The sequence below is a fragment of the Colius striatus genome, chromosome 1, assembly GCF_028858725.1.
Source record: "Colius striatus isolate bColStr4 chromosome 1, bColStr4.1.hap1, whole genome shotgun sequence".
In the NCBI taxonomy this organism is placed as follows: Eukaryota; Metazoa; Chordata; class Aves; order Coliiformes; family Coliidae; genus Colius; species Colius striatus.
In genome coordinates, this window is record NC_084759.1 from 84667116 (window position 1) to 84689181 (window position 22066).

General features: G+C 35.1%; 1 protein-coding gene across 9 annotated transcripts in view; it reads right to left on the reverse strand.

Moving 5' to 3' along the window:
• DMD (dystrophin) overlaps positions 1-22066 on the reverse strand; it is a 1219670-nt gene that overhangs the window by 101176 nt on the left and 1096428 nt on the right. For all 9 annotated transcript variants that reach the window (XM_061999893.1, XM_061999885.1, XM_061999868.1 and 6 more), the window contains one exon: positions 15206-15266. In XM_061999893.1, the coding sequence (XP_061855877.1) occupies positions 15206-15266 (61 nt within the window). The remainder of the gene's footprint in view (positions 1-15205; positions 15267-22066) is intronic.

Below are 22066 nucleotides of genomic sequence, written 5' to 3' on the forward strand. Positions count from 1 at the left end.
TTCCCCTTGCTTTTCTTCTCTTAACTCCTCTATCTGCACACAAAATATTTGTTTCTAGAGGACAACTCTTGTTTCTCATGTATTGATTGCACACTTTTGCTTGAATGAGACGCATGCAAACAGGATGCCTCAGGGTGCACTTCGAAGATGTGGTGCCAAAATGTTTCTTGCACTGCAAAGTATTGTTGCAACATGCTTCCAGACGTGCTTCTAGGCAATTATGTCCTCTTGAAACTTTCAGAAAAAAAGTAGCCAGCTTCACCTCCTCCAATAAAGGACGTTAGAATACACCCATAATCTACCTTGGTTTCCTTCAGGGAGAGCACTCTCTTCTCTCCGCAGTTCTACACTGTACAAGACGAGGTGATATTTGAATATTGTTTCATTAGAGACAATGTGTGCACTTACATTTCAATTCTTGAGATGGGAAAAAAAAGAAAAAAAGCAGTGTACTTTAAACACCAAAACCAGCACCGAGGAGATGCACACACTCCACTTAATGGGGGACTGACCATGTGTCACTGTGCATGTATCTTTTACAGATACGCAGCAGAATCTGTTACTTGGTAGAGATTCTTAAGTAGAAGTGACAGACTTCATATAAAACTGTACCGTGGAGCAGCAGGCTGGCAATGAATAAATGCTGCTCAGGAGGTTAGAAATACACAGCTGTAGAGGTTGTGAAATTCAGCATCTATCCTGAAAAATAAATACCCCAAAAAACCTGGGAAATTCTAGAACAGTGACATCCAAATGAGTGAATAATTTTACCTTAAATATACAGATTTGAGCCTTTTCTATTTATGAATGACATGTAAAGAAAAATCTTTTTTTTGGAAACAAAAGCACAACAAAACATTTGCTGTTGCCCTGAATACTAATGATGGAAGACTGTTGCTATGGTGATGCTAATTTTAACGCTCTTGCCTGTGGACTTCATATGAACTGCCCGTTTTAACTTTTGTAAATGTCATTTACAAAATGAAAACCCATTAATGACTGGCGAGGGCACAATGTTCCACTTTAATTAGAATAATAAGGAATGCTGATGCACAAAGTACAGGTTTGTGAATTGCTACAAAGCCCACACTGTCAAAATTAATTACCACTGATGAGGATTTTGTTCTAATTTTTTTTTCAAAGGAAGTGCTAGAATAATACAACCATAGCTTGACTTGGAGTTGAAAGCAGACTCTCCTTTTAATACCAAGGTGGAATAAAGAAGTTTCCAGGACTGACAGTATAGGAAAAGGTACAGCAGAGCTTAGAACTGTGATTGAGCCATGCTAAATGATCACCGCTTCCAGTAACAAAGAAATGCAAATGCTAATGCTGCTGGTAAAAAGAAAGTATTTTCAGATAAATACCTGCTCGGAAAACCAGTTAGGATTTGGAAAACAAGAGTTTGTGTTTTTGGAGAATTTAAAAATACAAGTTGAGGACAAGAAATTGAGTGGGTGCTAGGATATGATTGTGGTTTGGGTAGGTGGGTATTTCTGTGACTTGTTAATTGCCAAGTTCTGGGCTAAGTAGATGATGTTTGGGGGGAAAAAAAAAAAAAAAAAAAAAAAGGCTTAGGCAGCAGTGGTAATCTCTTTTGTAATGTACCAAGCCCTAACAAACCAGAAATTTATTTCTCATGAGAAGGGGAAAAAAGTTGCAACTGTTATTTCTAATTCTAGGGAAATGTCTAAGCATATAAAATAGGTGCTATGTTGCTAAAGACATTTACATAGTACTGACTGCAATGAGGAAAGCATACTGCAATGAAAAACATCACCATCAGCTGTCAACAGTACATTATTCAGACTAATTGTTATTATTAAATATCTCCATTCTAGTACTGCTTAGAGAACCTAATTTAGAGTTGAGATCCATTGTATTCAATGCTGTATTAACAGAAAGGAGACTTGCCTTCTCTTGTGAAGAGCTGAGCCGGTGAAGAATTTTATTTGTCTCTGTACTACAGCACTGTTTCAGGGCGAAATGACTGGAAATGCAACTGGTATGAGGAGGAATACCTGCTACAATATTTTTCTAAATTCTTCATGGGAGGCTATGGTTTAACAATTACTCAAACTTCCTTCTGGCAGCATTAGTACGAAATCCACTCTTAGTCTTTATCCTTTAGTGCTGGCTTAAAATGGCCTGGACAATTTTGCCGTTCACTTATTGGCTACTGCAAAAGCTGTATTTGTATACAGATCTGTGCTCAAGGTTGTTGAAATTTCATTGTATTGTACAGTGGAGAAAGATAGCAAAAAAAAAAAAAAAGATTGGGCTGATTAATGGTTGTGTCTGCTGAGTCTGATTTTAATTGTAAGGTTTTTTTGCTAGTAATGCATTTACTCAGAACATGTTTTCCTCTTGCTTCTTGCTATACAAAGGAGTAACTGAACATCAAACAGCATCTTCGCATAGAAGACTTCCCCCTGTGAGCACTCACTACTTCTATCAAAGGGCTGTTCAGAGCAGGGCTTCATGTTGAAAATGCAAATGTCAACAACTGATTATCATTTTTGCTACTATCCTTATGTGCTACTACTGAATGCAGCTGTATGTACTGTGATAGGCAGCCCATTATTCTTGAGAGTCAGTGGGTAAAGGACTAATTCATATTTCTGCAGTACCTTACTCATTGGTATAGTATATCTGAACAAGAAGAGACAGAGAGACCCTCTTCCACTTAGGAAAAGTTTTAGCAACTGGTTAACTCATTACCAAGACAATTAGCTCTTTATGGTTCAATCTCCAGTCTCTCCATACAAGAAAGTGGTATCTCTGGCAATGTCAGCTGCTGCCTGCACTTATGGACAGACAACTGGAGTACTGTATCCAGTTTTGGGCCCTCCAGCTCAAGAGAGATAGGAAACTTTTAGAGACTGTCCTGTACAGGGCCACCAAGATGATCAGGGGACTGGAGCATCTTTTAGGTTGTGGGATCTGGGGCTGTTCATCCTGGAGAAGAGGAGACTGAAGGGAGACTTCATTAATACTTACAAGTAGTTAAAAGATGTATGTCAAGAGGATGGGGCAACACTTTTTCCTGTAGTGTCCAGTGATAGGACAAGGGGTAATGGACAAAAGTTGGAACACAAAAGTTCCTCTTAAACTTAAAGAAAAACTTCTTTACTGTGAGGGTGAGGGAGCCTTGGCACAGGCTGCCCAGGGAGGTTGTGGAGTCTCCTTCTCTGGAGGTTTTAAAAACCCTTCTGTACGCGTTCCTTAGTGACCTGATCTAGGTGGACCTGCTTGAGCAGAGGGTTGAACTAGATGATCTTTAGAGGCCCCTAGCATTCTGTGATTCTGTGTAATTGAGTCTGACAGCATGGGGACTTCTGTGGAATGACGATCACCTCAATCTTGCTCAAGACAGATCAGACACCTGGATAAGAAAGGAGCTTTTTCTTTAAAAATCTGTTAATTCACATGAACAGGAAGCATGTGAAAAGTATCTGCCTTTTGTGCAGAGCTACAATAAAACTGATACACTGGTATGTAACCAAGCCTAGTGATAGTGATCTCCCTGTCCTTATCTTGACTCATGAACCTATCATTATGTTTCTCTCTCCCCTGTCCAGTTTAGGAGGGGGAGTGATAGAATGACTTGGTGGGCATCTAGTACCCAGCCAGGGCTAAACCATCATACCAAGAAATAAAGATGCTTCAAAATATACTCTGAAGGTAGGTAATAGAGGTAGAAACAGTGTCACAAATATTTTCTAAGTTCTTCTCATAGATTTCATCATTCATGCAACAAAATACTGTGGACTATTCTAATTAATTGTATGAATATTGATAATTCAGTGAACACAACATCTTTTAATAAAGTAGTTTAGATTTCTGACTAAGTAAAAATCTCTCAGAAGAAAATGAGAACTTTAAGGAGAAACCAGAAAGAAAAAAATACACTTGTTTCATGCAGAAAAAGGAGGTAGAATTTGTTAAGGATAAGCAACTCTAAATGTGTAGGTACGTGTAAAGTACACGTAGGAGAATGAAAAGATAGCTAACAGAGGCAACAAAACATTGTGTAAAATAGCAGAAATGTCAACAGAGAAACACTGAAGTTTGAAAGAAAACATCTGTTTTGGTCTTTTTGAGCTTGGGCTTATTAACTGTCTAATAAAGAGTGCTACAAAGAGAACAGGAAAGAAATCTGTAATTAACAAGTTGCATTCAGAAGTCATCAGCTAAATGAAATAAAACTCTGACAGGAGAGGTTCTGGAGTTGCAATTAGTATATGCCCAAGGGCAAATAGCAACCCAAGAGAAAGTAGCATGAAGAGGGTGATGAGCTGGAGGCAGTGTTGCAAGTGGGAGGACTATGTCTGCAAAGGGAGCATTTGCAGGCAAGGGGAAAATGCAGAAAAAATGAGAGGTAAATTGTTAAAAGGCAAAGCCTGACAACAAGCCAAAAGAAGACAAGAAAGGATAGTAAGAAGATAGTTTGTTGAAAGTGGTGGAATGACCTAGAAGAATGTGAACACTGAAAAGATTCTTGGAGCTGGACGGCAGGAAGCTGTTAGTGACCTTATTAAGAGCTGTTTCTGTGAGAAAATAGTACAGAAGCTAGAAAAGACTGGGCAGGAAAAAAAAACATTGACTGGAAACAGAAAGTAATTCCAGGAAAAATGAGGGTAATGTTCTGGTTATTGAACAGTGTCAGCGGAGATATGTTTTATCAAGGACAGTCTTGAAGAAAAAAAATCTGATGTAAGGAAAGAAATAGTAAATAAGCTTCAAAGAATATACATCACTAGAAATCAAAAGTCTAAAATATGTCATAAAGTCTTAAATATGTCATTAAATAAGTCTAAAATAAGTCTTAAATATGTCATTGTCTTATGCTCCTGATGTCTGAGAGACCAAAGAAGTTAAGTAAATAGACTTGCTTGCTAATATCGAGCTTTTTGATGTTCAAAGTGTCATTCTTCCAACTGATGGTTTTGAAATATATTTTCTGTAACTAATCATAAAACCTGCTATGACCTCAGAGGAAACTCGTTTCAAACTAGAATTTTCTCCTTCAAACAAAAAACGCCTTTAAACACTATTTCCCACACTGTGACAAGCTCTCTGCTGCACATCAGTACAGCATCAGCTGGACAAATACACTGTGCATTTTCATGGGCAGACCATATGGGCCTGTCATTAGTTGAATATTCCTTCTCTTTTTTTTTTTGGCTAATTTCTAATTAGCATTCACAAATAAAAATGAAAACAACAACCCAAACACATTGAAATTGAAGATCATTCAATTAGGTATGTTGATATAAGTTTAGTTTAGGAACACTTCAAGATAAAGATACCATCTAGAAGCAAAATTCAGAGCTCTGTTTTGACTTTCAGCCATCTTGCAAGTACTGAATATATCTATCACTTTTGTGCTTCACATCACGTTATGAAAATCAATTATTAAAATAATGGAGTTTCTTTTCACAAAACATACAGAAATTTTAAAATGATAAATGCAAGCTCTCTATACCCACTGAAATTAGCATTATGAGGCTTAGATTTAAAAGCAATGTCCAGAAACCTACCAGTTTGGGTTGATGAAAGTCTCTGAATCATTGTTCAGCTACAAAGTTTAGTTCTATGTTTTAAACTGCTTAATTTCTGAATTATTTTTCATGAACTTGAACAAGAAATGTCTTACAAAAGAAACATTGAATATCAACATTATATCATGAAATAAAACTTCTAATATTAAATGACTATGTTCTTGTAGTCAAGACTCAGAAAAACAACAAAAATAACTGAAAGTCACTGCTATAGCTAAAATTGAATAGATACATAGAAAAATATTTCATGTTAGAACTCATATACTGATGAAATTTGTTCAGTAAAACTGGCAATTGCAATATGACTATAGTTGGTGATAAAGTAGAAGTAGAGGATGCTTTTAAACACAAAACTAAATTAAATGCAAATTAATGACATGCAAAACTGTGATCAAGATGGAAGAAAAGCCGTCATAAATGTAGACTTGTTTACTTCAGAACTTTTCTAGGTTTAGCCGTTTGATCACATTTATCAAAGTCGGTATATGATTTATAGATCCCAGATTCTCAGCAAACATAGTTAAAAATCCCCACACTGATAGGAATTTTGCTTTAAACACTTTTCAAATTGTTTCTTAAGACTTTGGGGAGTGTTAGTCTCAGGAGTAATAGAATGCAAATATGTGCATATAAAATATTATTCTAACCTTAAGATTCCTATCAAATTTGCATATTTAAACCTTCAAGTGAAGTTATAGTTGAAGGAAGAATCACCTGAGTTTATTTCTTATTGCTATTATCTCTATAGTTATATCTGAAACTAAATTATACACAGATTTCCTTAGGAATATTTACGGTCTTCTCTATGGCTGTAATCTGTTTACAACTGCTGCTGCTGTTGTTGCTACCATCTAGTACTATTTGCAATTGCTTTAACTTTTTCTAGTTTTCTAAAAGATGTGTAGATGAGGTCAGCCATTGCCATTGATGAAGTCCTAAAACTAAATGCAATTAAGCAGAGATAACTTGAAGATGAAATGGTAGATAAAAATCACTGATCTGGGAAGACATAGGCAGCTTCTGATTTCCCAATGAAGGTGCAGCTCTTCTCTGTTTTAGTATGCAGTAGAATCCATTAGTTTTTTGTTACATTTTTTACAGTGTTGAAATGTATAGCATTTTGCTTATAAAACCTTCAGGATTGCAGATGGTGGATTGGAAAATAGTTTGGAAACAATTCTTTAATATCATACTTTTTATTTGTCTTTCTTGTGTTTACTTATTCCTCATTTTCAGGTCACAACAGCTAAAATACTGAAACAAAACCAATGAATTTGTATGACCTCATATTCTTTAAGTTTCACTTCCTTGAGAGGTTTACATTTCCTGTAAAGTATGACACCTATGTCCTGACTACAGATGCTTTGGGTTGTAATTAAAATCTGAACATAGTGTTTCATGTTGGTGATGCAGTACAAATGTTTGTATAAAGTTATATGTTTCTGAGTCAAACACAGTAGTTTTCTAGCTAGCCCTTTAAATTTTAACTCCATGCCTGTAAGCTCTCTCCCTATCCATTTTTCTGCTTGTGTTTCATGCAGGGTGTCATAACCCTCAAGCGTTAAGTTTTACAACATTTTCTCTAATAAGAAAGCATTTCAGCAAAAAACAAATGGAGTTAGGTTTGCTAGAAATCAACCACAGAAAAAATGCATCTTTGCCTCTACTCCTATATTAGCTTTGCAGTAGTGAAGAGAAAAAGCATCTTGAAAAGGAAAAACAGCAGATAAATACATATTGAAATTCAAAAGCCAATCTAGGTTATTTAGCAGCCTAAAGCCCCTTTTTCTACTTAAACATTAAAATAATAGAAAGTTAACTAGCAGACATCTAGCTAAGCACAAAATTACCTGAGTGAGATTGAATTACCATAGGTTTAGATGCTTAGAATTTTTTAATAACCTTTACTTACTGCATAAAAAGTTAAAATATGAATCTTAATCCCCCTACATAAATTTCTCATAGAATTTGATTAACATAATAGTGTCTAAGTTCAAATTAAAAAGTATGAAGTATATAAGAAATATATACCACCAGCTTTGGACACATGTACAGCAACCTTGATTCTTACTGATTTATTGCTGTATTGAATTAGTTTTTGCCTCCCTCAAGCCCCCAGCCTAACACTTACATACACTATTTATGCTAAGAAATTTTGAGCCTGCTGGAAAAGAGGAAGGAGCCCTAGACACACAGAGTGAGTAGGTGTTAGGTAGCAAAGTTTGACCTCTAGTCGCTACTCTACTGCTGTAGACACCAGTCAGTGATGGTGCTAGGCTGGTTAGGCCAAGAGTGCTACTTGAGAGTGACTCATCCTCTGAGATCAATTACCATGGAGAAAACACGAATGCTTGTCTCATCAAAATTACTTGTAAGAAAAGCAATTCAGTCAGAGATGTGATACATTTTTTAATAGCTTCTTTTTCTTAAATTACCTAGCCATAGATTTCTCAATATAAAAATTTATCTGTAGAATATTTGAAATTCAAAGCAAATATCTAGCCTGCAGGAGGCTGTCAAACCTATAGATCATATTTGAAATTGTAATTTATCTCATAAAGTCCAAGTTGTAAATCAGAAAATGAGAAGTCAGCAAAATGAATATAGATGATTTGATAATTCCTAACCTATTGGTTAAAATCTTTACCCGAGTTTAAATGCAACCTTAGTCACATTTATACAGTTCTCAGTTAATGCATTTTATGTTTCCCTTAGAATCTATAATCCCTAAGAATAATATATACAAAAATTTATTCTCAGAATTGAAGGTCTAAAGATGAAGATATCACAGGGCAGAAGGATTCAATCTGAAGAAAAATGGGTCAAACAATCCATAGTCACGATTCAGTAAATAAAGACTAAACAAACCTCTCAAGACAAGAAATGTAATGAGACAGGTGGAGAATATTCTGAAAAACAGGAACTTACTGCAGTCTGTAGAACTGGCATCTTAGGAGGTCAGAGAAAGAACCTTCTCTGAGACATTCAGTAAGAGAGATTCAGCAGCTTCAGCGAGTTCAATTGGAGAAAAAAAAGTCAATCTGGGAAAAAAAGTCTGACCTCACCCTGATAGACAAGCCACTTAGAGAAACAGAAGCAGCCCAGATGAAATGACCGATTATTGCATTTTCAGTCTTCCCTTGACTCTTGAATTGCTCTAGATGCCAATATGAGAGCATTACACAGCCTACCAATGTCTGGGCATCCATAGCAAAGGTGGATGGTAGTGTATATTGTACATTTCCATATCCACTACTTTTTTTCTTTAGCATTGAAACACATCTCAAAACACAAAAATGTTAATTATAGTCCTGCATTATACTGGACTGATAAGACCATGAAGAGGACAAAGAAGGCACAGTAACTGAAGAGGCATCAATTTAATTCTGTCTGTCTTTATGTATGAAGTTTTCTCCGTGCGGAACAGGGAAATAGTTGTTCTGCTTATTTGTGGAGCTCGCTGCATCAGAAATGACACTGAACGAAGGGCAATGCAGACAATGGATGTGGCACACACTGTTTTGAAGAAGCTGTCAGCCTTCTTACGAAACAAAGAAACTATGAGACTTCTTGGTATAACAAGAATATGTAAAAAATCTGAGATGCTGTTCCCCATTTCCTCAAAGATTTCATTGGATAGTTGTCAGAAGCTGTCTTCTCTTTGTCTGTCATCTAAATTAAGTATGTAATTGATCTTTAAAGAAAGAAAGGTCTGACAGGCAAGTCTTTCTATTTTTTCACTTAATATGTCTAATCTTTTCAAGTTCAAAGCATTCCAGTGGAAATCAAACATAATTCCAATTTTTGATTCCTGCTCATTAAGCCCACAATGTTTAAACCATTGATTTGAAGTACAGTGCAATAAATTTTAGCTATCAGAAGCAACTGTAAAATCCACTTGTTTATGGAAGGTCTCGCTATACTGTTTAAAATAGGACCATATTTTATACATGTAAAAATATAAACTTAGTAAAAATTATATTTGCAATGTAAATTTTTGTATTCTTGATGATGTGTAAAACAATCAGCCTACATTTAACACCTGATGTGAAGGAAGAAATGAAGGAAGAAGTTGAATTCAAGCAAAAATTACATTCAGCTTACAATAAAACAACTTCAGGTACAATGAAGTAAAATATTTAACATTAAGTAATTATATTTTATTACTCTATAAAGAGATGAAGTCCTTGAACAGGATCAAAAGTTTACTTTTCACATTACTGCTTAAAAAAAAATTTCATTTATTACTCTCCTAGCTGCAGAGCTGGAAAACAATAAGTATTGGGATTTAATGGATTGAAAATGCTGATATGTTCCTTCTCATTAGGAAAATAGGAAAGCTACATTCCATCTAAAATTCTTTTACCCACCTCATTACTGAACTCAGAAAACAATACAGAAAACTGAAATACCTGCCTAAACAGTAACAACATTTCCTGCATAACACTTTTTCAGATTTAACCTGCACACAAATTATCTCTGCAATATTTAACTTCTCTGTAATATTTAACACTATATCCTCTTTGTGAAAATTTGCACCAAATGAGTTTCACAACAAAGCTTAAGTTTACTTCCTGCCTAAATACGAGCATTGACTGTCATGTCAAGTTCTGCAAGTGTTGTGTAAGTGCCTATGGAAGCTGCTCCTTGCCCTCCACAGCAGGCACTGCCTCACACGCTGTTATGCTGGGAAAGCACATAGTTTCCATCCGTTACTGCCCCTAATGAGAGGCTACAGCCCTGCCTCCAGCCCCTGCACCAACTAGGATACGATAAAGTTGCTGCTGAGTACTTATAATTCATTTCAAAACAAATTAAATCCTCTTCAGTTACTTTGCATGTAAGGGCAGTAACTCTGCTAGCAGACAGATGGTAATGAAGAGCAGACCCATGGTATCTTCCCGGAGTGCTCTTGCTCAGTCAGTGGGAACACATCTGTTTATAACCTCTTTCATTTTAAAGGTAGTTAAAGGCTCAAGATTTCTCATTTATTTACACTCTGAGATTAAATTTTCATGACAAGTTTTGGAACCAAGGCTTCACAGCCTGACAAATGACAACGAAAAACTCTGCACTTGGACAAACGTCTATGAACTATCAGATATTTATTTAGGGTTTTATGCTAAATAGCGTGATAATTTACATCACATAAAAGCAGACTGAAAAGCATTATACTTTCTATTTCCTCCATGATAATTTCAATTTTTGTATGAAGAGTTCAGAACTCAAAGACAGGAAAAGATATTAACAGCTGTGCTTTTAAGAAGCTAAAACAATACCTTTTTGGTACTTGGTAGATAGGTAAACTGTCAGATGTATGCATAGCTTGCTCACAGCTTCATTCGCTACATATACATAATCACACATTATTTATTTAATGTTCTGCATGTCTCTCTGCTCTGACAGATATTTTCTGCTTTCTTTTGTGTCTTGTACTTATCTACATTCTGCAGAAGAAACAATTAACCCAAGTGATTTTACCAGAACAACAACTCTTTGCTTCATTTTATCTTAGCAGAATTTAATTCAGATAGACTCATTTATCCTGTCTCTAAGTTGAACAAAGTAAAAGAATCATGGCTTTAATCTATTTGCTTTTACAATGAAAACCCAGGGCTCTTAGCTTTTTTTTTTGTGTTGAAATTCTGCATGGTTAAACAACAATTAAAAGGGAGATTAAAAATTAGGACAACAAAGACATATGTTTATAGAAACTGGCCCACTACATCTCCAGTGTGAAGTATCGAAAGACAGCAGAATCTGAAACTTAACAAAAATGTATGTCACAAGTTGATACATTTAATGTAAGTCAAATACTCTCATAGGAAACTATGCTATGAAAGAAAGTAAGCAAGTGGAGATGCATAGTCCTTGGAGTTAGCTCACCGCATAGCTAATTTATACAGATAGGCTCATAGATCTTCTCAAGGAGTCAAATTCATGCTCTTGAGAATCCAGCTTTGTCCTCAGCAGCACAAAGTTCAGTGAACTGCTATAATCTGTATAAGAAAATAAGCTTGGCTGGGAAATAACTTGGAAGGCTTCCTTTCTGGAAAGTACTGAGATGAAAGGCTACTGTTTTTTTGCAGAAGCATTTTAAATCCTTCAAAAGAATGGGCACAGCAAGAGAGTAAAAAGACAGACATTATTAACTGGTAAGTCAGTTATACAGAGGAAGAATAATGTCAAATATAGAAGTCACACCTACTAAATTTCAACACATTATGATGGCAGGACTACTGAATTTTTTTTAGAGAGAAAGTATGTTGCAGACTTCAATCCAACGCCTCCTCCTTACTCCAGTGCAACAAAGATCTCCCAGCACTGTGTAATGCGCATGTTTGTTGAGCACAGGATAAGCCATACACAAGTGTGATGCAAAGATGATTCACAGTATAGCTGCTTAATGTCCCCTTGTGCCTCAGGAGAATGGCCATTGAAGGAAAATTAGGTTGTACAGCATGACTGAACATGTCTTCTGGTGTTGCAAAATCCAAAGTAGACATTTAATTTTGCTATCTACCACTGCTTTGGAGCAGCTCGTTTATCTGTTGGATTGGAAGATAAGATTGTGCATGTATATGCGTGCACAGTTGAGAGCACTTTCATCATGGGGTGAGCTCTCCTAAGATGGGATCTAACCTGAAGTGCTAAAATCTGTAGCCTCCTTACCATCATTATTTGTGCTTTTTAGAATTTGAGACTTAAAATCCTTTATCACGTATTCAGTAGACTTTGGTGTGTGATTCTTTTCCATTTGCTTTTCAGATTTAAGGTACAGCTCCTAAAAGCTTAAATTTAGAAATTTTAATGAATACCTGAAACATTCTTAAAGACTACAGACATGCCTGTGCATGCTTCTGCTTTCCCATTTTCTGGGTTGCACTCCAGTTAAGAGTAGGATGAAGGTCTTAAAAGAACAAGAGTGATTAAACTGAAAACTTTTTATATTCCTGTCTTATTTTTTTTTTTTTAATCTAACACAACCTTTGTGTTCTAGACACAAGGAATATGTGAAGGGTGAAAAAAGATCAAAAAGATAGAGTTTGAATATAAAGTATTAAAGCAATGTTATATGCTTCAATTCGGAGGCAAAATGGAGAGGTTTTTAACTTTGCATATGGAGTGCTGGGCAAGTGCTCAGTACCCGGGCAGCAATGTCCACTTGCTGCTTGGGATGCCAAGACCTTTCTACTGTCCTGGAACAAAAAAAATTGATTTCTGACTTTGCTGGGAGAGAGAGGTGGGGCTGAACTGTTGGCCTAGCTTGTCCTCTCCATAAGGAGGAAAGCACATAAATGGGTGAAGGGAATCAACCAGAATGCAGCAGCTGGTGCAAGGCCATTACACTGCAAATTTTCATGAGGCTGACAGTAGGCCAAGAAAATACAAAATGGCAGAGACTGGGAATAGCTGAAACAGGTTGTACACTGGATAATTATATTTTCCATGGCAATGATGCCTACACCAATAAGTTAGAAATAAAAGAAAAAAAAAATGGTGTGAATAATGTCAAGGAGAAACTATTGAAGTGGTAGCTTGAGAGGCAACTACTTGATACAGATTAATCAACTGTATAAAAATGAAATTTTAAGCAAGAAGATCACCAGTCTTGATATCTAGCAGTAAGTAAACATTGCTGCTTAAGATTTAGCACTAAGTACCACCTGATTTATGGATTAATCAAATCCTATGTCATTGCAAACATGAACGTGATGAGATAAAATGGTTAAGCATCAAGGGAAAAGCAGATAAAATGAAAAACAATAAACTTGTAGCAAATCCGGATAACAAAGGTAGCCAAGACCAGTATTCTACATTGATATCAGAGAGAAAATTATGTAAACATGAAGAGAATGCTATCTGTAACTGCTGAGTCTTCTTGGATACTCTATTATAGAAATAACAACTGATAGAAAAGTAATAGGTCAAAGATTAAAGGAAGAATATACTAAGTTAAAAAGCCAAAGTGATACAGAAAACAAGTCAGTTGTGTGTAGATATGAAGTACGAGTGCTGAGAGTGAACGAAAAGAAAAATGACTGAGGACAGCTGGAGAAGGGAGTAAATGTAACTGCTCACTACAAGTCATTAAAACTTGAACAGTTTGTTTTACATCTTAAGGACAGTAAGTTTTTCTCTAAAAGATGCTGCTGTATTTAAACTTTAATTAAACTAGTAGTACATTGCAACTCACTATGGCTATTAAGATAAAGTGAACAAAATAAACCAAATGTATTCCTTTGAATTTGTAAATGGCCTGGAACAGAAGACTAAAAGCTAGTAATAATAAGGAAGAGCACCACTGACTATTTTGTACAAAGAGTCAACAGTTACTCATGGCTCCTGGACACGAGTATTACATAGAGAGGTGGGAAGCACACTATGAAATGTGTCTTGTGCTTTCATTAAGAATTGCCACAGCATCTTTCTCCATAATGTCAAGTCATGCCAAAGGAAAGAGAAAAGGAGGATCTTTTCCCTCATACTAGTGCCATAAAGTGACCCTAACATGCCCAAACATTGCGTATCTCTCCTGCAGATTGCCCCTCCTCTTCTATGGAGCTTTCCAGATTCCTTATGACTGTTTCATTATTCATAGCCAAGTGTAAACATTAGAAAAACTTACAAATTTAACAGAACAGTAAACCAACTTAGCCAGGTACAACTGTACCTCTGAACTGCACCACAGACTGACTGACTTAGTTTCCTTTATGGTGACTCAAATGTTTATTCTGAAGCTGCTGTAGCAGTTCACTTTGCTGTGAAAGTTGCAAGTAAAGTGTTACTTCAAGAGCCAACTGCAAACAGATGGCTTCAGAGACACTAGTTAAGCTTGCAAAGTGTTTTGGGAATATAAGGAGGAATTATGTGAATATGTGTATTAAACATCACTCAGGTTTCAGTTACTTGCACTAAAGTCCTTATTGCAGGTATTGCATCACCTTTTTCCTTCTGAAGTTACATATAAATAGTTCAAGGCACATATTACAGATAAGAAAAAACTAAAAAGAGAAGAAAAAGACATAAAAACTTCTTTCTAGTTGCTGTATAGTGGCTCTGTTTAGGGCACTGGAAGATCATATTTCCAAATTGTTGATTTAAAAAGTTTTCTTCTCATTTGTTGTGCATAAATATCTCTTAAAGCAAAGTAGCTTAATTTGGGAACAAAACTCCAACAGCATGGTCCATAGGGACTAATTTGTCCCCTGTTATTTCTCTCCTACAGACTTTATCAATTACTGTTCCTAAAAGAATTCATAGTGTAAAGTATGTGCATTGCTAGGTTAACAAGACCCAGTGCATCACATTCACAACCACAATTTTGAATGGTTTTTTTTTTGTTTTGCAAAATCTCCCACACATACTCTTCAGCAGGCAATAGTACAAATTAAACTATGATCCAAATATCTCAAAGCTTTACTTTTGTTTGCAGCATAACACCAAGTAACTTACAAATCAGTGTATTCGACTGTCTTTTTAAATAAGTAGCATGATTCCGTGAAACTTATTGCACACTTCACTCCTTTCTGTTCTTCCCATTTAGATGTCATAGCAGCAGGTCATGATAATCTAACAAAATTACTATCCTCTTAAATGACAAACGTAAATATCTGGAATGAATGACTATTTATACTCACTTGATATAATACGGCACTTTGTTTGGTGAGATTGCCCTCTCCCAGGGGCCTTGGACAGAAGCTGTTAACAACAAACAAAGAAACAAATAAATAAATAATTGCACACATACATTCATACATACCTAGAAGAGAAACATGGAGGTCAAGTTCAAAGCAAACAGGAAAGACAACTTTAATCTCTAGAATTACAATTTTACACTTGGCCACACTGATACAGGTCTGTTTGCTCAGTTGCCTGTGAAGGCAGGAAGGATTAACCTTCTGTTCTGAAATTTCTGTCCTAATCTGAGAGAAACTGAACTCATTCAGCTGCAAAGATAAATACAAAAAAACCTCTCCTTGACTACTAAGCTTACAGAACAGATATGAAGCAGAGCTAGCAACCTATCTTTCCTATGTGTTCTTTTATAGGGTTCCTCCTGGTAATATGTTTGGGTGTTCTTCAATTTCTTTCCCTCTGTGGTCAGCGCTTTCCATGCTTCTAGGAAAAGAATTATGCCTTTTTTTTTTTTTTTAACATACTCTGATGGGTGAAGTTACATTGCATTTTATTTCTCTTGTTGATTTGTTCTAAATGGAGAACAATTTTATTTTTATTTCTCAACATTATTAATTGTGTCCTATAGACTTCGAGTAACAACAAATAATGAAGAAAATGACAGTGTCATCACAAGAAATAGAGAGGAAGTGACATTACTCACTCTTGGCTATCACAGTGTTAAACGTCAACTTATGATATAGTGAAAATATTTTGTAACAAAGTTTTTTACAAAAGTCATTGTTGGCAAAATAATTGTAAATTGTATTTTTATTAGAGATTTTATTTGAGGCAGAGATAACTTACAATTTAGGCCACACTCAGAAATATCGTTTTTTATTATTATTAAGAGTTTTTTATCTGTCAAAAACAGTAAGGCCAAGAAATTTCATTTTTATTATTATGATTAAAAGAAAATATGCAAAAATTGACCTGGTGGAGAAAAAAAATAGACGCCTGTTTGCTTCATTCAGAGTAATCTTTCTGTTTAGTGACCCCTGCTGTCCATAAAGGAAAATAATTGTTACTAGGACAATTAGTAATTAGCTGCTTGATCATTTGAGTTGCATGCACATAAATTGTGAAGAAGGGTTGGAAGGAGGCTGGGAACCCCACAGAGGGGAGGTAAATCAGATAGCAGTAGTGAAGGAAGCTGAAGCCATTCTAGAAGGTCTGAAAAGGAGAAGGAAAAACAATTGGGAACAGGGTACAGGCTGGGAAGTGGAACAATGGGTTTCACGTATATTTTTTACAATGCTGACATGCTAGGGTAAGGAAGGAATATGTTTGGAAGAAATAGGAATGCTATAAACCTGCTTTAGGTTGCTGGTGGCCAAATAATTACGACAAGCCTACCACAGCATCTCTGTAGGTCATGGTGTTGTCTTCAATCCCCAACTAACCATTTGCAGCTAAGCTGACTATATTGCTTCCCTATTACTTACACTTACTCAGGTTTTCATTGTTTAAAAAAGAAAGGTGAAACTAAATTTCAAAGATATGATCCATGAAAACAGGTATAACCCTCAAAGTGTGCAAGAATTACAGAATTTGAATTATGACATTAGAGCTCATAGAAAAACCACAAGCTGCACTGCCATTGAAGGCTGCATCATGACTCACACATACAAAAGCACAGAACTGTGTTCATTTTCAAATGCAAATACTCAAATATGCACATGATTTACATATGATTAAATACTCTTCCTTGGGAGAGGGAGTGCCATTTTGTCTAATGTTTGTAAGCTGTGTAGAGAAAGTCTGTGAAGGCCAAGGCTGATATTCAAATAAGCTTCTTGGTAGCATAAGCTGCAGCTATAAGATCCATGCAGCTTCTCAGTTTCTATGTACTGCTATAGCCTTACATGATGTAAAGATAATCTGTTACATAATATATAGGAAGGCAAGAAGTGTCAAAAATAGAATATCATGTAATGTTTTGATGTTAACTACCTTAAAAAAGGGAACTAAAAAGCTTAACCATTTTTAACCTCATTTTTAGGTTCATACAAAACTCTTAACCATGTTGCTTAATTAATCTTTCAAATATTGAGAACATAAACTTCTGTAAATGTAATTTTAGTGATTGATCTAATATTCTGCATTGTCTAGAACTGGGTAGGAAACTGGAGAGTCAGACATAGATTACAATTTCATTTTACACTATCAGTTACTTGGTGTATGTTTTTATTCAGTCATACAAACTTGTGTGTTACTATATAGTCCCTAAAATAGTTTTTAGATTCCTACTCAATGATAATGTTTCTTACCCATTTGAATTGGAATTATTTGAGGATTTATTCAAGTAGCATTAAACTAAGTTGAATAAAAAAAAAATATCATTCTGTATTAAATAAAAACTGACCTTCTTACATATTTCTCTTCCAAACAATCAATATTTCCAATGGTAATACCACTAAACTACAGTTCTTCCACTTTAAGATTTGTTTTTAACTCAATATCTAAAGGGTAGAATAGATCAGTGCATATTTTTTGGAAGGTGTATTTTTTCCATTGGTTCTGAATTAATCTGAAGAACAGCTTTGCAGTCACTTATTATTGCAGAATCTTACGTATGATAGTGTGATAGTGTTCTTGATACATTAGAAGAGGAAAAAAATACTTTGCTTTCATGACAACTAAATATTTTAGGAATAACAAAAAATTCTGTGATGTTCTGCATAATTGGATACAGTGTTCTTTCAAGGGACTGCTGTGAAGCTGTCTATAACACACTTTGGGTTTCCTGGATGATTCTGGCCTTGCATAAATTTGAGTTAACAAAATACACAGTACTTTTTACAGCTATGCTAAGAGAATAATAATTTCATTTTTGGCAGAAATCCAGAAGCTGAGAACAGCTGTTTCTTATGTCTGGTTACTAGCACAAGCTTACTTACCTAGTGCAGGTAATGGACATATAAATTTAATTAATGGTTAAGACCATTTTAGTCGTCTAAAACTCTTACTAGCAAAAGCTTCTTTTATATGTCACTCTGTGTGCCACAGCACTCAAGAAACAGACATTTTCTTGTTTGCTCAGTTTAATTCAAAAGTGTTTTATTGCTCTAGCTTGCACAGCATAAGAACCCATTACCATACATCCAGCTACTTGCAATGCTGTTGACTGAAATCGAGTATAAGAAAATATGGGACATTTAAAGAGACAATTTAGATTTCCCTATGCTTTATTTGCATTGATATACATTTCAATGGCTACCTAATTTGGGAATTTTATTTCTTTCTGTTGGAATGCTAACATCTGAGACTTTCTTTGCCTGTTCAACTTAAGTGAATATGGTTCTTGACGATAAGCCTTCATCCTTATTTGTTTGTAGAATGTGTAACGAAATGGTAGCACTCTGGCTCTCTCAGCTTCAGCAGTGTTTTAATCTATGTGAGGGTCTGAATGAAATATACGATGAGATGATACTATATCTGTTGATAATACAAAAAAATCTGATAAATATTTCACTTTAGCACTACAAACATAATGAAAAATACATGCATGTTTACTAATAGTAAACTATTTATCCTCCAGCTATTAAAATAATAAAATGAGTATGTCCCCATTTAAAAGTTACTCTCAGTAGTCCTTATTTACAGTCAACACACTCTTCTAGTCACAACACAACAGCTTGAGTTTGCACTTTCTGTTCCAAATACAAAGAAAATCTTTTGATAGTTGTCACTAGGGGTTAAAGTACTTGGAAACACTTTTGGGACAGAAATCATAAAGTAGCATGCTTAATACTCATATACCATCCATCGTTACACATATCTTCTAAGTTATTTTTTTCTCAGAAATTTATTATATTTATTATATATCCATTTCAGCAAAATAATAGTTGAGCTCATTTTTATGTTTCCAGTCATGAACTGTAGTACTTCTTTGGTGGCCACAGAAGCTGTAACTCAGCAAGGTGCTTAATTATGTTTATATTTTAATAATGCTATTAATTCACTGATTCAGCCTAAGAAAACTATTTGCATGACTTACATTGTTCTACCTAGCATTATCACCAGTAGTATCTTTATGTAAATTGTTTATTTATTCTCATAAATAACCAATATTTCACATAAAAGTTTTCATTACAGTAAGATATAGAGCTGGTGACTTCAAATAAAGGCAGGAGAGAGGATGAAATTATGAGTGAATCTTCAGATCTGGAAAGACTGATTCCCTAGGATTCAGATATTCACATATGTGTAAGGTACCTTAACCTTTCAAAGAAGATGCATTGAGTAATATCCAAATTATTTTCAAATGAGATTCTTATAAATAAGAAACTATTTTTCTCTGCAGACTATAGAGTTTATACTTCTTTTCCTGAGAGACTATGCTAAAGCAATTTTTCTCCTCCATGGTCAGTTCATGATATAATGCTGGCAGGATGCCATCTCCAATACGCATGCTTGGGTGACAGTGGCACAATAGAAATGTTTGTTTATATATGAGTTCTTTGAGATCCTTTGCACTGAATATCAGTATACATCCATAAAACATGCTTCCCCTCTAAATTTATAGTGAATTGATTTCTAAGTTATGTGCATTTATTATTGTACCAGGTGAGACTGAAGAAAAGTCAGATCGTCTTGTATAGCACTGAGGTCTAAAGTTGCACCATGTAGTAGAGAAATTGATACCAGAATTCATCAACTACACAATTTAGAAGTTACAAGGCAGAAACATCAGTCAAAACTTGTCTTTCATAAGGACTACACAGCATGGGATCTATTATGCTCCAAGCCCTAGCTTGTGGTGCTGCACACATGGATGGATTCACAGGCATTTTGGAGATAGAAAGCTCCTTTTCAGCTCAGATTTTGCTGTTCTTAATCCAAGCAAACATCCCCTACTTGCCTGCAATGCTAGCAGTACCGTCTGTTGCTGTAGCATACACACAGATATTTACTGAATACACCGTTTTCAGAACACTCCTAAGTAACTTGAACACTCCTAAGCAACTCGTCATGAAAAAGTTCAGCATGTGACCAGGGCCAATTACAATGACAGTCATTTTACAAGAGTTATAAAAGGTACCTTTACATCCTGTGTTCCCTGCTGGAATCTTTATGGCAGGGTCAACATTATATGGTATGAGCTAAATAAGGCACACCTTTAATCATGAACAGTATTTTCAGAGGTTTCTAAATGCCACTTGTAACATGCAACATAAAATCCATCTAACACTCACTTTCTTAAATGTCACTACTGTAAAATGGCAAAAATACAAGGAGTACTTGTTTCATAAAGAAATACTACATGAAATACGGCAAAGTCATGTAGCAGTTGGTATTGATCCACATATCCCAAGGTACAGGTACTTCACTTTGGTAACTTCTTATGCTCCTCTTATGCTCTTAAAAATAAAATCCCTATGAGTTCATAAAATGACCTAATCAAATTGGTGGTGATGTTTATGCAAACTCAAATATAAATAATAATTAAAAAATCTTTGTTAAATATTCCATGTCTCATATAGCAAAACATAATAGAAAAAATGTAATATATGTATAAAAAATACAGCTATTTTACCACAATCCTGGAGTTTGAAAACAAAGTAACGTACCAAAGTGAATGCGACTTACATCTTAGGTTAATATTGGGCACATGGTTAAATGTGTCAAGAGTTCAAGTTGTCAGGGTAAAAAATGAAGTAGTTTTCATTTACACTTTGCTGATACAATGTTATTCCACACATATTATAAAATATAGGGGGAAAGTTTCTGTCTTAGCAACACACTAATGCAGTGGACAAAAGTGTAATAGCCAATAGCCCATCTTTTGAGTCTTATACTCATTAAAAGTAACAAATATTTGAACACTTGCAAATTATTTAGCATTGCAGAATGCAGGACTATATAATAAGCAGTGACAAAATACAGAAATTAATTAGGTTGCTATAAAAACATTAGACAGCAATTTTCCTGATCACTCTCCTCAAAATAACTCTCTGCTTTAAAATTAATACTATAGAGAACTTTGCAATTGATGACAAATGAAAACCAAGAACACAAGAAAGAAAGAAAGAATTAACACATTAGAATGAATAATTTTAAGTACCATTCTAAGGTATTTATTCTTTTTACTAGAAACCTTACTTTTCATAAACATAGGATATTAATTACATGGAAAAATTGCTTGCTTCCAGGTGAAGAGAAGGGGAGAACATCATCATTTGAAAAATAACTTCATAATTTTGTTCAGAAATTTTTATCCCAATGTATTGTAGTGGAAGAGGTCATTTAGCACAAAAGTACAGGAGAGCGGAGAACATAGTATAAAGCTGGAATTCCATAAATCCTATTTTATTGTGAGTCAAATATATGAAGTTTTATAGAAAGAGTCTCTCTGGTTTCTCTGAGAAGAAAATCTAATGGTAAATTTAAGGCCCACAGGAGAAGGACTGGTGATCATATGACCTGATGACACATTTTCCCTTTAAAATTAATTCTACTAATTTTATTACAAAAGTAAGTGTAAAGAGATTCTCTCAAAACAAGCCAATGTTATATTTCTCTTAAAAACCATTAGCAGTTAGGCAAAGGCTAGCACCACCAGAGGTTGTAGCTATGGTCATGACATTCTAAGCCAGAAAAGAATGCACTGAAGTAATTTTCCCCTAAGTTTAAACATGAGTTACTAATCATACAAGTCTTGAGACTGAATTGGCGCCCAGTGCTGCTACAAATTCATCATGGCAATAACAACTGAAAAACCCATGAATTGAACTTCTTTTTTTTGGTACTTTTTTTTCCCCTTTTCAGAAGAACATGTAGTAATTTTGCATTTATACAAAACAAAGTAGGAGATAAGTTCC